Source organism: Malaclemys terrapin, chromosome 2 (genome assembly GCF_027887155.1).
Source record: "Malaclemys terrapin pileata isolate rMalTer1 chromosome 2, rMalTer1.hap1, whole genome shotgun sequence".
In the NCBI taxonomy this organism is placed as follows: Eukaryota; Metazoa; Chordata; order Testudines; family Emydidae; genus Malaclemys; species Malaclemys terrapin.
In genome coordinates, this window is record NC_071506.1 from 12470163 (window position 1) to 12486768 (window position 16606).

The 16606-nt window shown below is 44.8% G+C and overlaps 1 protein-coding gene across 1 annotated transcript in view; it reads left to right on the plus strand.

The window, feature by feature from the left end:
* Positions 1 to 8772, plus strand: part of FAM135B (family with sequence similarity 135 member B) — a 252805-nt gene extending 244033 nt beyond the window's left edge. The window contains exons 17-19 of the mRNA XM_054017181.1: positions 379 to 489; positions 5128 to 5241; positions 6878 to 8772. Coding sequence (XP_053873156.1) covers positions 379 to 489; positions 5128 to 5241; positions 6878 to 7083 — 431 coding nt within the window. The 3' untranslated portion in view covers positions 7084 to 8772. The remainder of the gene's footprint in view (positions 1 to 378; positions 490 to 5127; positions 5242 to 6877) is intronic.
* Positions 8773 to 16606: the final 7834 nt, after the last annotated feature.

The following is a 16606-nucleotide window of genomic DNA, read 5'->3' on the forward strand; positions in this document are numbered from 1 at the left end:
GTCTGAATAACGTTGTTGCTGCATGAGCCCCAAGGTCAGGGAATTCCCTGACCAACAGCTGCCTCTGGAATCAGCAGTACAGTACCTGCAAAACTAAGGGGGTAAAATAATGTAATGGGACAATAATGTCATAGCTCTCCTAGATCCTTCTGTTCTCTGCTCATGGAAGCAGAGACTACAATATGGCCCTGAGGTTTTCTAGCCACTGGCCACTAGCACAAGAAGAAATGTAGAGTACTGATGGGCAGTTGCCTTGGCACTTCTAGCCCAAGAATGTTCAGTCACAATTTATTAACCGTGGAAGGGATTCTTTAATTTTGGGACGTTTGGTCTGATGATTACGAATACGGTAAACCTGCACATCAATTGTCATTCCAGGCCTATGGCTCATGCAGAAGCTGAAAAAATCAGGGTCACTTTTGCAGCTGACCTTCAGGGACAACGCAGATCTCCGCAAATGTTTCCTGTACCAGCTCAGCCAAAAAACAGGTGAGTAAATGTCTGGGTGGAGAGCAAATTCTCCCAAGTGTTGTCCCGTGCCGAGATGCTCTTCAGGAAATAAAGGAAGTCATCCGTGTTTGATCAGTGATTTTTGCTAATCGTTGGCCTCAAGAGGAGATGGGCCTGAAGCAAAACTATTTAATTAGGGTTACCATACGTCCGGATTTTCCCGGACATGTCCGGCTTTTTGGGCTCCAAATCCCCGTCCAGGGGGAAATCCCAAAAAGCCGGACATGTCCGGGAAAATCGGACATGCGGTGCCGGGCCGGGGGCTCGGGGGCTGGGCCGGGGGCTCAGGGGCCCGGCCGGCGGTGCCGGGCCGGGGGCTCGGGGGCCTGGCCGGCGGTGCCGGGCGGGGGCTCGGGGGCTCGGCCGGCGGTGCTCGGGGGGCCCGGTGCCGGGCCGGGCCGGGGGCTCGGCCGGCGGTGCCGGGCCGGGCCGGGGGCTCGGGGGCTCGGCCGGCGGTGCTCGATGGGGCCCGGTGCCGGGCCGGGGGCTCGGGGGGCTCGGCCGGGTGCTCGGGTGCCGGGGGCTCGGGTGCCGGGTCGGGGGCTCGGTCGGCGGTGCTGGGCCGGGCCGGGGGCTCGGGGGCTCGGCCGGCGGCTCGGGTGCTGGGTGCCGGGCCGGGTGCCGGGCTGGGGGCTCGGGTGACGGGCCGGGGGCTTGGGGGCTCGGCCGGCGGTGCTCGGGGGGGGCCCGGTGCCGGGCCAGGGTCTCGGGGGGCCCGGCCGGCAGTGCCGGGCCGGGGGCTCGGCCGGCGGCTCGGGGGCTCGGGTGCCGGGGCCTCGGGTGCCGGGTCGGGGGCTCGGCCGGCAGTGCCGGGCCGGGCCGGGGGCTCGGGGGACGGGCTGGGGACCTGCGGTGCCGGGGGCCGGGGGTGGGCCGCGCCTCCTCCCCCCACACCCCCCCTTACCTGCTTCAGGCTTCGCGGGAAGCAGGGGAGGGGGCGGAGACTTTGGGGAGGGGGCGGAGTTGGGGCAGGAGCGGGGGCGGGGCTGGGGCCCCTTTAAAGTGTCCTCCTTTCGGAGGCACTAAATATGGTAACCCTAATTTAATGGACTCCTCTGTCTGATCTAATCCATTTTATCTATGCATTTCTATTGTGGACATCACCATGGAATGGAGTTGTCTAATGCTCCCCACCAAACTTTGGTCAATTTGCAACTGAATACAAATGCTGTAGTTCAGGCCCATCTCTATGTGCACACTCTGTAAGCAAAGACTAGTGGTGTCATTAGGTTGCTACAACCTAATTTATATTGCTAAAGGGCAAAAACTTTATTGTTTTGTTTGGCTTAGTTTGGAAGCATTCACTTAGAGTGACCAGATGTCCCGATTTAATAGGGACAGCCCTGATTTTGGGGTCTTTTTCTTATATAGGCTCCTATTACCCCCCACCCCCTGTCCCGATTTTTCACACTTGCTGTCTGGTCACCCTACATTCACTAGAGCTTGCTGAGAGTTGACACATAGCTCTTTTGGTGAAAAATGCAGATTTGATGATACTGAAGCAGTTTGAGAATTTTTGTTGGTTTTGCTGAATCGTTTCATCCAAAAAAATTCCTAAAAAATTCCAAAAAAGTCAAAACATTTTCTCTAGACATTTTAAAAACAAACCATTTTGATTGTTTGGTTCCAAATTACTTTTTGCTTCAAAACTTCCCCTAATTTTTTTTTAAATAAAAAATGTTAAAAAGGCTCACATCTAAATGATTTTTCGGGGGGAATAAAGGGGTAGCCAAATTAAAAAAAAAAGTTTTTGGTTCAACCCAAAACATTTGTTCCTTTTTTTTAAAAAAAGAATTGCCAATGGACAAAAAAATTCATTATTCACACAGCTCTAATTCTCACCTCTAGGACCCAGGATGTTTGAATCTAGGTCCCCAGTGATGCTTTTATTTAAGCCCATTGCTGACACCACAGTTCAATGCCAGAGGGAGAGTTATCAGCCTTCCGCTGTAATGCTAAAGAGAGGCCCCATTAGCCCCGCCTCAGTCTGTCCATGATCAACTGAACTGAGGCTCTTTCAGAAAAAATTGGACCGAATCCTAGTGTCGTAGCCAGAATTCCCTCTCTCAGAAGAACATTCCTACTAATGCAGAAGTCTGTATGGGAGTGGTCAAGTGCTGTACATATTTGCCTACACTGTCACTCCTGATATTTAATTCATCACCCATGAAATACTGGTCTAGGCTGCCAGAAGGAAAAGGGCTATTTGTAAAATCAAATGCTATTCTTTAATAATACTTTTCATGACAGATGTGGCACTGATATGTCATAATGCTATGAATATTGCTGTGTAATAGTTTTATGAGGGGAAGTTGTTGTATGTTGGGATGATTCGAATTTCCTGTATGACTGTATTGATCTAATTTATATTGGTGGTAGTGGTACATTTATCATACACCTAGAATGCTTGAATTCAACTGGATCTGGAGAGGCAGACAACACAGTAGGTCCCAGATAAGAACACCCAAGCACACACTTGAAAGACAATGGCATCCTTCCAGGCTGTAGGCCAAAGAGACACAGCCATTTTGCCTGATTGGGAGGCTAGAGATTAAAAGGACTTTAAACAGTTATAAAAAGTCTTGATCCCCGCGAAGGAAGTGAGTTGCTACGGGGCTGTCCAGGGCGTGTCATTGGACAGGAAGACAAGCTGACAAAGAGGCTCTGCAGAAGAGTCTACAGGGAGTTAGGTGATGGTTAGACACCTGGTAAGCAGACGTGTATAGGCCACTCTGTTGTTTATAAGACATGCTTTTTCTTAGATGCTGTTCTGCTAGATAAACGATACTTTGCTTTAAGGAAGCAGTTGGGTCACTCGTTACCACTGTCATTGCCCTGCAGGGTCTGAGCCCAAGTCAGACCTGCTAAAGCAGTCACTGCTAGCACCTGGGTCACTGCCACCCAGAACTTAATATTAAGGGAAGAATTGCATGATTCAGCCCTGAGTTCAGGTGACAGCTAGAGGCCCGAGACCTCAGAGAGGGGTGCAATCGATGAGCCCAAGAGGAGTCAGAGGTGTGGTTCCCCAATAACTGCGTCACTTAGTACTTGCCACCCTCAAATGCTGTGCAGATGCTAAGAACACTTCTAAGAGCTAGCTGGTTACGTACTAGTATTCTCATTTTACACATAAAGACACAGAGAAGCCAAGTGACTTGCCAAAACCACAGAGCGAGTCAGAGCTAGCAATAGAGCTCAGGAATTCCTGAGTCTCTTGCCAGTGCTCATTCCTCTAGATCGTGCAGCCCTACTCATATTCAGGGAGATGCCCAATATCTCACAACAAAGTCTGCAACAGTGGTAGTAAGTGAATGCAGGTCTCACCTCTCCCAGGCTTGTGTTTTAACTTACAGACCACTGTCTCTCCTACCCTACCCCGATCATATGCATACCTGTGTCCTTCCCCCAACTGTGTCGCTTCCTGAAATACAGCCTTGCAATCGCACCAGTCTGCATCCTGTGAGCCTTGTCCAAAACCCACTGAAATCAAAGGAAAGACTCTCACTGACTTCACTGATTTGAGGATCCGGTCCTGACTCGACCCCTGTGCTACTCCGTGAATCTTGTAGGGTGGAGCGCTATGTGTGAAGACTTCCCTTGCTTTAATGGGGGTGTGCTCAACAGGCTTTTGATTGATCCATCACTAGCACTGTATACACAGCTGGTGTACTAGAACAAGCAGTGATTGATACTGCACACTGAATTCATCCACCTTGGCTGGTCGAGATGACTTCACAATCCATTAACAGAGAAAAAAATCGTAAATTACAGCAATGCAGTCTCAACACCGTGGGCTTTTAATTACTCAATAGAAAATAATGCCCAGATCCTTATTTAAAAATAAACCTACTCCAGAGTCTACAGTAAGAATATCAACGCTCATTCAGATTCCCCTTAAAAATCTCTTTTCTGCCGTCACCTCTGACAATTAAAAAAAAACAAAAGACCCAAGAACAAAATCCCTAATGTAATTGAACTATCCCACTGCTTAACCCCCTTGCTAAGTAACCATGGGATATCATTACCATGAGCCTGCACCTTTGTCTCTTTCCCACCACATTTTTGTGTTCATTTATGATGCTCATTTGTTTGCTTCATTTCTCAATTTAGGCCCTGATCCTACAAACACTCGCACAAGAATTCCCATTGAACTGAATGGGGCAGTTCATGTTTGTAAAGCTGCTCATATGCATAGGAATTTGCAAAATCGGGAACTTAGACTGGAAGCTCTTTGGAGCAGGGGCAGTGCCGTTACTTCTTCCCGTTAAGCATCTGGTCCACATGGATGTTAGAAAGAGCTAATTACATCACAGCTTACAACAGTGACATCGGTAGTTTACGCTATTACTGTACTGTTCTTTAGAAGTATGCTACATATATAATTATTCTTCCTCGACTATGTTGTACATTTTAAAACACATGCAATCATGCCATACTCCTGAAGAAGAGTCTGTGTAAACTCGAAAGCTTGTCTCTGTCACCAACAGAAGTTGGTCCAATAAAAGATATTACCCTCACCCACCTTGTCTCTCCAATACTCCTGTTAACATGTGTGTAGGTTTGTTGTTTTGATAGATTGCTGAGATATACAATTTTTGATGTATTTCTTTGTTACAGGTCTTCAGTACTTTAAAAATGTTGTGTTGGTGGCATCTCCCCAGGATCGATATGTCCCATTCCATTCAGCAAGGATAGAAATGTGCAAAACCGCACTTAAAGACCGGCACACAGGTATGATAAGACCCTGCCTGTGGTCACAAAACCATTGAGTTGATTGGTTGTTTGTTTAGGTCTTTTGTACAGCTGAGGATGTTGCATCACAATGATTTTTTGCATTCACCGTTTAAAAAATAATTGAAAACTTAAGCCGGACAATTTTCTCGTCCCATAGGAAGCTATTGAAATCAATACAGGACCTACGTATAAAGCTTTTTGTGTGATGAAAACAAATTTCATTCAAGATTGTAATCAAAGGCTTCCCCCCTCCATTTCTGTTTAAAAAGTGGTGATGATTATGCTGCTAAGGGAGGAAAGGATAGTTCAGTGGTTTGAGCATTGGCCTGCTAAACCCAGGGTTGTGAGTTCAACCCTTGAGGGGGCCATTTAGGGATCTGGGGCAAAAATCAGGGGGTTGGACTAGATGACCTCCCGTGGTCCCTTCCAACCCTATGAGTGTTCTATGATAGAATTTGTTGCCAGCATTGTTGTTTACCAGCCTGCTGAATTACCACTGTTCTTTCTCCTTTGTTTCTCATCATGAGCCTGGTCCAAAGCCCACTGAAGTCAATGGGAGTCTTTTCTTTATTTTCAATAGACATTGGAACATAGCCCTTATGATTTAAGCCTCAGTCCCATCCGAAATCCTTTCTGGGTTTTGTAGACTTGGAGCAAATCCCTTGATGTCAGAGGAGACACCTCCTCTGCTTTTACCAAGATTGTCTTTGTCCCTGCGAATTCCCTTTTATTATCCACAAACACACTATTCATTTAGAGGCCACCACACAGCTCCATTTTAATGGACCTGTCATAAATAATGGCAAATGCATAGCAGTCTGATTCTTCTGCCACCAGTTTCATGTGAATGATTGATTTGAATTGGGTTATTCCTGATTTACGCCAGTGTACGTGAGAAGAGACATCCATGACCAACAGGTCAAAAATGATGCCTGGTATTATTAGTCTCTCAGCTGTAGTTCTTTCCCTCCGCTTCCCCCACTGCTTTCCCCCAGCCCGGACATAAGTTGAGGAGGGAAGGACATCTTCCCACCCATTCCTCAGCCATTCCTCTCAGAGGAAAACACAAGGCCCAATAGGACCCAGATCCAGATTCAATATAAATCATTCAAATCCCTACAGAGCATTACCTGCTTTCTTCACCAGCTTCCTAAAAACACCTCAAGTTAGTGTTCTGGAACAGGACACTGTTCCAGGGTGTTCTGGCCTTAGCTGGTTCCCCGTCGAGTCCCAAAGGAGCTGTATGCCCCATGCCCCATTGCTAGCCCATCTGAACTCTACCTTACAGAGAAGGAAGGGTCCAATTCTGTTACCTCTGAGAAGATAATGGGGGTTTTGCTCTTCACTTCAATGGGATCAGGCGTGAGTCCTGAGGTACTTTATACAGCGTAACACCCAGAACTTCAAACTAATAATCCTAGCAGACCCATCAGGCTGCTCTGTATGCCATGGATCCACTTCCAATTAGCAGTAATATGGCATTTGATCCATCTTCCTGACTGTCCTCTAGAATCCAATGTCCTGGCACCTTTCAGGTTTCCCCATTCAGGGTGCCAGGGTATAATTGCACTGAGCGGAGAAGACCCATCACTAAGTCACTAACACTTTGACTGCCTCTTAAAATCTTTTTCAGGTCCCATTTACGCAGAGATGATAAACAACCTCCTCCAGCCTTTGGTCGGGGCAAAGGACTGCACTTTAATCAGACACAACGTGTTCCATGCGCTCCCCAACACTGCCAACACGTTGATTGGACGGGCCGCCCACATAGCCGTGCTGGACTCTGAACTTTTCCTGGAGAAGTTTTTCCTCGTGGCAGGACTCAACTACTTCAAATAGCGCCCGAAGCACTGGGTAACAAAGGAAAAGCAGAGGGTTCAATGGCGTAGAAGCCCTTAGCCAAAAGAGCGCAGTATTAGAAATGAGTAACATGCACGTGATGAGGTGGGACCCTAACACTCATCCCATTTTCATTTATGTTTCAGAGAATAAAGTGCTGTGGCTTTAAGATATTCCAACTTCCAAATATTGGTGCTTTTGGAAGACACAAATATTCATGTTCAGTTTCATGTTCTCTTTTGATTGTTCACCTAAGACAAAAGCCACTTCTGAAACAGAGAACAAAAATAAGAAGGCCAACTCTATAGATGTGACTGAACCAACATGAGTCCAACCTCTGTTAAATATCACTCGAGGGACACAGTCTTCTTTGATTTCACGCTCATGTACTTAATAAGAAAGCTATACATCTGTAGCACTTTTGTTGGGGGTAGTTAATACAAGAGAAAACAAGCATATATGAACTCAGGTTAAAACCTCCTTTTTGATGAACTGGACAATATGAAAAATATGTATGTGGTCAGAATCCTTGATAGCTTCAGTGGTTCCATTTGTCTAAAGAAAATGCACAGATGGTTCCATTATCCGTACTCATTTGTAACATTCATGCAGTCAAGGCATGGAAGAGGGAAAAGAAATATTTAAATAAAAGGAAGGAGTCTTTATAAAGCCTTTAAAAAACTCCATTTCATGTGAAATAAATGAACTCAAGATAGAAGCAATCAAAGCAAGAGAGGTATATTGGAATAATCATGGGATTAACTCATCTTCTGTTAGCATCTCTCCTGTTTACATTTATGGATAAACATTGTTTTTGCTTGTCTTTATAACCAAGGGACATTTTTTAGTTTTTAAATCTTTACCTAAGTACATTGGCCCCAGTTTTAAAAAAAAGATTGGTATACTGAGCTGGTATTCAAAGTCATGCCAATTAATAGTGTCACCAAAGCAATCAAAGGCAATAGGTTGTAGCTTTTTAACAGAAGGTTGTGAAATGCTTCAAAATACAGGGCTCTTCTATTATGCACTTTCTGAAATATGTTAGTCCCATCTGGAACACCGTATGCAGTCCTGACTACCACAGCACTAAAGCTGGTAGAAAATTTTTAAAGAGAAATTATTAAAAAATATTCAAATTGTTTCCCACTTCCAAAATTGACCCACTTTCCACTTTTTCAAGTTTTGTGTGTTTTTTATTGAAATTTTTATCAAAGATATGATCAAAATTCTAAATGCTAAATTTTGATAACTATTTCAGTAAGTTTTCCTAACGTATTTGATCAATTTTCAATAAAAAAGTCACATCATTTTTTGCAAAGAAAAATAATAAAAAATTGGAACTGTTGGGAAAAAATCAACAGCCCTTCATGAAATATTTTGTTTTTGAAAGAAGGCAACTCTGTAATGAAAACCATGGTGTTCAGAAAAATGATGAGCAGCTCTTCATACAGTAGATCTTGTAGGGTGTGCAGTGAAGAACTACAAAGATGGTAGCAGATGTCAAGAATCTAAATTATGAGTTAAGGTGAAGGAAATTATGTTCCCTGAAAGAGGAGATTTCAAAAAGCTCTAAGGGAAACTTTGAAATATTGTGACAGGTTTCAGAGGGGTAGCTGTGTTAGTCTGTATCAGCAGAAACAAGGAGTCCTTGTGGCACCTTAGAGACTAACACATTTATTTGGGCATAAGCTTTCGTGGGCTATAACTGATGAAGTGTGTTATAGCCCATGAAAGCTTATGCCCAAATAAACGTGTTAGTCTCTAAGGTGCCACAAGGACTCCTCGTTGTTGTTGTTGTTGTTGTTGTTGAAATATTGTGAAAAACAAGACAATTCACTTGAGTGGTGGAATTTAGGCAGAATATTTACTGAACAGGGTCATTAGCAAATGGAACTTCTGTGGCAAGCAACTGATGCAAAAAAATGAATAGGCTTAACACCAGTGTTTGATTCTAGATACAAAGGACAGGGCTGATGGTGCTAATAACAAGAAGGTGGAATTAAGATCAGCAAAAAATGGGCAGGTATGCTGGGCCTGGACACCATTTTCTGTCCCTTAAAGGTCATGTTGAAATGAAATAGTAATAGTAAGCACTTATATAGCATCTTTGGAAACATTAAATATTAATCAACACTCCAGTGAGACATGTGAGTAAGTATTATCATCCTCAGGTCCTCATTATAAACTTCACAGGTGGATAGCTTAAAGCTGAGAGGTTATATGACTTGCCCAAGGCTACAAAGGGAGTCTGTGTCAGAGCCAGGCCTGGCACTGAGGAATCCTGGCTCCCAGTTCTGTATTCAGACCACCAGATCATATCTCTGTCTCTGCAATTTTAGTGCCAGCTAAACTTATTTACCTTATTTTACCACACAATAGATAGAAGGTAGTCTTTTTGCATTTATTTAATTTTTATGCCAGAAAATAATTTATACAGAAAAGGTGTTGTTTAGTTCCATCTCTTATACTTGAATATTTATAACATTCTCAGTGAGTACGCTGGAGAGTAACGATTCCTACATTTAGACCAATGGTATCTGACCTTGGAACAGTTTTGCCTTGCATTTGTCCATTAGGCACGACGCCCTGCCTTTATTCTATGTGTGTGTGTGCGGGTGTGTGACACTCCTAAGCCAATGGGAGTTTTGCACAAAACGAGTGGCAAGATTGTCCCTATGTAATATTCATTAAGGGGCCTGATCCAAATCCCATGGAAGTCAATGGGAATCTTGCCATTGATTTTAATGGGAGTTGGATTAGGCCCATACAACCCGGTCCCTTGAAGAACATTACAGACAGCTGCCGTGGTTCTAAGATAAAGCCTAGAAATGTCATTCTTTTAAAATGACTGGTTGTAGATTTTATCTTCCCTGTGCTGCCAGAATGTTGTGAGAAATATTGGCAATAACAGTCCAGTTTGATGTTGATTTGAAGCTATCAGGTGTCTTGGGGTTGTTTGTTTGTTTGTTTGTTTTAATTGGGATGCTTTAATTGGGATGCTTTGTAAAGACCCTGAGTAGTGTAAAACCTATCTTACCTACAAGTATATATTAGAAATTACATGCAGCCATTATAATGTATATGACATCTTAAATGTTTGAACATCATTAAACTAATCAATTTGGACTCATTTGGAAAGGCTTTTTTATGTCAATTTCTATATATGTATATATATATATAGCTATAAATCTGTACAGCAGATATTTTGCTTACTACAATGATAGTTATTAATAAGGTGATATATATTCTATATATATATATATCACGTATTAATAACTATCATTGTAGTAAGCAAAATATCTGCAGAGCTGATTGTCTAGCATCTTGGTTACAGTGTAGACTTTGGGGGCTGTGTTTTTTCATGAAGACCCTCTTTAATATCTAGTCAGCAAAAGTATACCCCAGTATTGCCAGTAGCAATTGTTTTTTACATTCAAACCAGCCAAATCGCGCGTAGTATATTTAAACTGATATAACTGTGGAGCCACACTTGTGATCTCAGCAGTCGTACGGGTCACTACAGAGAGATGGGGGTTCAAGAACTGGGGGAGAAGTGGAGATGAAGGGCCAGATCCTCAACTGGTGTAAATCACCACAGCACCACTGAAACCACATGAAACTATGCTATATACCAGCTAAGGATGTGGGCCAAATTCTTACTTTTGATAAGTCATTTAGGGCCTAATCCAAAACCCTCTGAAGTCAATAGCTAACTTAATTTTGTGTTCAATGGGCACTGGATCACATCCCATGTCATGTATATTGTATATCTTGACTTTAGCAAAGCTTTTGATATGGTCTCCCACAGTATTCTTGCCAGCAAGTTAAAAAAGTATGGATTGGATGAATGGACTACAAGGTGGATAGAAAGCTGGCTAGATTGTCAGACTCAATGGGTAGTGATCAACGGCTCGATGTCTAGTTGGCAGCTGGTATCAAGCGGAGTGCCCCAGGTGTCGGTCCTGGGGCCGGTTTTGTTCAACATCTTTATCAGTGATCTGGATGATGGGATTAACTGCACCCTCAGCAAGTTCACAGATGACACTAAGGTGGGGGAAGAGGTAGATACGCTGGAGGATAGGGATAGGGTCCTGAGTGACCTAGACAAATTGGAGGATTGGGCCAAAAGAAATCTGATGAGGTTCAACAAGGACAAGTGCAGAGTCCTGCACTTAGGATGGAAGAATCCCATGTACCAATACAGGCTGGGGACTGACTGGCTAAGCAGCAGTTCTGCAGAAAAGGACCTGTGGATTACAGTAGACGAGAAGCTGGATATGAGTCAGCAGTGTGCCCTTGTTGCCAAGAAGGCCAACGGCATATTGTGCTGTATTAGTAGGAGCATTGCCAGCAGATCGAGGGAAGTGATTATTCCCATCTATTCGGCACTGGTGAGGCCACACCTGGAATATTGCGTCCAGTTTCGTAACCCCACTACAGAAGGGATGTGGACAAATTGGAGAGAGTCCAATGGAGGGCAACAAAAATGATTAGGGGACTGAGGCACATGACTTACGAGGAGAGGCTGAGGAAACATGGGTTATTTAGTCTGCAGAAGAGAAGAGTGAGGGGGGATTTGATAGCAGCCTTCAACTACCTGAAGAGGGGTTCCAAAGAGGATGGACCTAGGCTGTTTTCAGTGGTGGCATATGACAGCAGCCTTCAACTACCTGAAGAGGGGTTCCAAAGAGGATGGACCTAGGCTGTTTTCAGTGGTGGCATATGACAGAACAAGAAGCAATTGTCTCAAGTTGTAGTGGGGGAGGTCTAGGTTGGATATTAGGAAACACTACTTCACTAGGAGGGTGGTGAAGCACTGGAATGGGTTACCTAGGGAGGTGGTGGAATCTCCATCCTTAGAAGTTTTTAAGGCCCAGCTTGACAAAGCCTTGGCTGGGATGATTTAGTTGGTGTTGTTCCTGCTTTGAGCAGGGGATTGGACTAGATGACCTCCTGAGGTCTCTTCCAACCCTAATATTCTATGATTCTATATCTGATTCATCACATCGACCAAGACAATTCTTTCATTCTGCTCTGATTGGAATCACTTGGTGAAGGTTCAAGATCTAATCCTGAAATCATAGTCCGCACTGACTTCAGGGTGAGTTGTCTTGAATGAGTAGTGAAGAACTGCAACATTTGACACTAGATATTAATTATTACCAGACCCTCATATAGCCGTGTGGCCAGCTGAACAGTTACCTGGAGATTTTCAGTCACTTCTTAAAAAGCAATCCACATGGTCACAGGCAACATTTTAGACACATCACATTAATAAAATATATATCCCAAATGCATGACGTATCCTGGGGATTTTTATATCTTGAGGTGGTTTCTGAACCATTTCGGCTATCTCCAGTGACAGGATTTTCTAGTTCTGTGTGTGATGCCATATTACTCTGAAAGCCAAACAAAACAAACTCATAAAATTGTATGGACAGATTCATAAGAACAGCTTAATGAACTGTCTTTTTAACAAAAAATTATAATGTATAAGCAGTCTGTGGTATGAAAGCTTTGATATTAAGTATGTGGAAAAATAGGAGGCATTTTAAAACAACTATAGCATTTTGGTAGATATTATGCTCCATTAATAGCTAGGCTAAATTCCTTTCATAGCTTCTAATACAGTGCAGAGCGTCTTGCCAATTCTCTGTTTTGGATGAATTCTATCTCACTTGTGATTGTTGGCTACAGATCTCATTTTTTGCATTTCTCAGTTTTAATGCCAAGACAACTGGGACACACAAGGACTATATTTCAGCATTACAACTTGTCGGGGAAATGTTTGAATTCAAACTGCCCCTCTGGTTCATAGAAGTAAACTTAACTTCAGCTGTATGTGAGTGAACATCAGCTACCTGTATGTGGAATAGCAGCTGCCTCTAGGGCTTGGCTAGATTAATTTCAGAGGGTCATATTTTTTGTCATCCTCTTAACCCACATTGGAAACTTTCTGTATGCATGGAAAAATCGTTGCATGAGCACACTGTGTGTTTGTGCACCCGAGTACTGACTATTCAGTTTGCACATACAAGTGCAAGATTTTGCAGATACAGTGGGATGTACCAGCACATATTAAAGGGATGACTACTGAGGTCCTTTAAAGATCTGGCTGCAAGTATTCATTCTTCGGGCTTGTCGTATGTGCCCTTTTCTCTTTTATAAAGTGATTTATCTGCAGTCAAAATTGTGCCAAACTGTTGCCTTTAATGGAAGCTGAAGGTGCTCGGCACCTCACAGGATCATGAGTTTGAGTCTGAAGAGTTTGAAACCTTAGCATGCACAGATGCCGCACGGCCTTGGAGAATTATAACAGTAATAACAATACTCAGTGCTTTTAATCTCCAAAGCACTTATAGACATTTGCTAGCCAATCCTCACAGCAGGTTTGTGTGGCAGGAAGTCAGCATTACCCCCTTTTACCAACCATGATTCGGCGGCAGAGGGATCAAACGGCATACCCATGCTCACAGCAGGAGTTTGCGTCAAAGGGGGAATTAGAATTCATGAGCGTCTTGCTCCCAGTCCTGTATGCAGAGCAGGGCAGCTCCGCTCTCTTACAACACTACATCTGAAACAGCTGGTCTGCTCTGATATTAATGCAGTAGGAAATGGCAATTGTAATACAACCAGGGCATCTAACAGCATTGTTAGCCTCTTACCTTTCAGGGGCCAACTGAAGTCTCTAAGCCTAACTAATGCAAATATCTCATAATCATCTGTGATGTTGAAGATAGTGTGGGTCCGGATCCAGAAGTGGTATCAACAGAGCTGATATATGCCAGCTAGGCACCTGGCCCACTGTTTGTATATTTTATCTATAAACTGACTTTTCCATCAGAAGAACGGTTTCCAAGCACCATATTTCATGAGAGATGTTCTCACCCTGGGGATTCTGATACCAAGTATCATGTTCCACACACAGCAGTTTAGTCTGTGTTTTATACTGTTCCAGTTCTTACATTCAGTAGTTTTGATATTAAATATTTAGTCTTAGTAAATGAGGTGAATAAACAGCATTTCTTAGCTAGGTCTCTGATATTTACCAAATTCCCCCCAGTACTTTGTCCAGTGCATGTAATATCAGGTCAGATCCTCAGCTGGAATAAGTCAGCATCGCTCCGCTGAAGTCAGAGATCAGCAGCATATTCACCTGCATGAATTCAGTGCAGCTATACCAGTTTACTCCAACAGAGGACCTGGCCACGATAGTTAAGTGCTTTGGTAAATATATGGCAGTTATCTGATTTTGAACCAGATGGTCTTTCTTTTCTTTCAGCTTTTTAAGACATCCAAACAGAAGCCTTTTCACAAGGTCCCCTGGTGCTACTGTCCCTGGCTCCCATCTCCTTAAACCCCTATCAGCATCAGCAACTATGTATAAGCTGCTGATGTATGATGTTTTGGAAGATCGGATGCTTCTTGCTAGATTACCCTTTTGGTATTTTTGTTTGCAAGGAAAAATTGGTGGGAACAGTGAATCGAGTCTATATTTCCAGGTACAGTTACTTCAGCGGAGCTTTTACTAATGGACGTGTGCATTTTATATACCGGGGTGACCAAACTGTGGCTTTTACAGTTAAAGTGAGACTCTCTGAGCCTCACATGCCCTCCCCATTCTCCACCTACCAGAGTGGAGGGGGGAGCTCAGGACCTCTGCCTTGCAGCAGGGTGGTGAGGTAGGGGCTTCTATCCAGCGAGGAGGAGGTCTTGGGGCTTCAGACCCACAGGTGCACCTGCTGGTGCTTGGGGCTTCAGTGAAATTGCGAGCTCCTGCAGTCATCTCCTGAGGTGCAGAAGCCCTGACTCCCGGCAGGTGCGCCACGACTCTCAAATTTCTGAAGATTGTCATATATGGCTCGGTGGGTCAATAAGGTTGGCCACCCCTGTTATATATTTTAAGGTATACCTAATCCACCCTGGGAAGAGGGGGGAGGATTAGATGACCTCTTGAGGTCCCTTGCAGCCTTATATTTCTAGGGCTACGTCTACACTACCGCGGTAAGTCGGCCTACGCTACGCAACTCCAACTACGTGAATAATGTAGCTGGAGTGAACATACCTTAGGTCGAGTCACCATGGGGTCTTCACCACAGGGGGTCGAGACGAGAAACTCTCTTGTCGACTTACCTTACTCTTCTCGTTGGGGGTAGAGTACAGGGGTCGACTGGAGAGCAATCTGCTGTTGATTTGGTGGGTCTTCACTAGACCCGCTAAATCGACTGCCAGTGGATCGATGTCAGAGCATTGATCCCGGCTGTAGTGTAGACAGAGCCTAGGATTCTAGCTTGTTTATAACAAAACAGACTCATCAGGACATAGGCTAACAATTACAAACCATAGTGCCTCATTTTAGGAGACGTGGAACACCCACAGCTTCCATTGACTACAGCAGAGCTGTGGGTGTTGAGCATTGCTGACATTTCCATCAGGCTATTTTTATTTAGGTGCCTAAATATGGATTCTGGTGCCTAAGATAAGGTGCACAGGTTTGACGATGTTGGACATGGGGCATTTTCCTCTGTTCATATCATCACCTTTTGGAGTCAAGCAGCTCTCTGTGGCATGGTCTCCAAGTGCAGCTCCTGGCGTCTGTTCGTCAGGGCTTCCCTGAATTGCTCTTTGCCCAAGCACTCATGCAGGCAGATATTTCTCAGTCTCAGTCTATAACCAAGGTCACCAAAATGTGTTACTGCCCCTCAAGATAGTTCCCTTCCTCAAATCTGTGATCTCCACTGGGGCGGCAGTCATACGTGCAGGTGAGGATGAACCCTTTCTTCCAGCTGGACTTCCCTGTGGACGCTGTGCTCCAGCAGAATGTTTGCCATGACTAAACTTAACCCTCACTGAGCTCTTGACTAGAAACTGGAAAGAAGATTCTCTAGTTCATTTCGGCTTTGTGACAGCTAGATACTTTGTCCATTTAACGCCCTGCTCCTAGGCATCAGGTTGTCCTGGACTCTGCTGCACAGGGCCGGCTCCAGGCACCAGCAAAACAAGCAGGTGCTTGGGGCGGCACATTTCTAGGGGCGGCATTCTGGCAACGGCCATCATAGGCGCCGACTCCGGGCATGGGGAAAAAGTGCCCCCCGCCGCCCCAGCTCACCGCCCCAGCTCGCCTCCACTCTGCCTCCGCCTGCTCCCCTGAGCGCGCTGCCACTTCGCTTCTCCCCCCTCCCTCCCAGGCTTGCCGGGCGCAAAACAGCGCTCGGGGGAGGCGGCGGGGCTGGGGATTTGGGGAAGGGGTTCGGAAGGGGTGGAGTTGGAGTGGGGCCGGGGGTAGGGGGGGCACGAAAAAAAAGGGGAGGGGGCAGCCAAAATTTTTTTTGCTTGGGGCGGCAAATATCCTAGAGCCGGCCCTGCTGCTGCATCATGCATCCTAGCATTGATTCTTTACATCACCACACTGCCACCAGTCGTGACTTACATCCCATGACTGCGCACTGTACAAACAGCATGAGATTAGCTAGATCACTGCAATGCAGGTTGTTCGGATCACTTGAACGCCAGAGACCTGAGA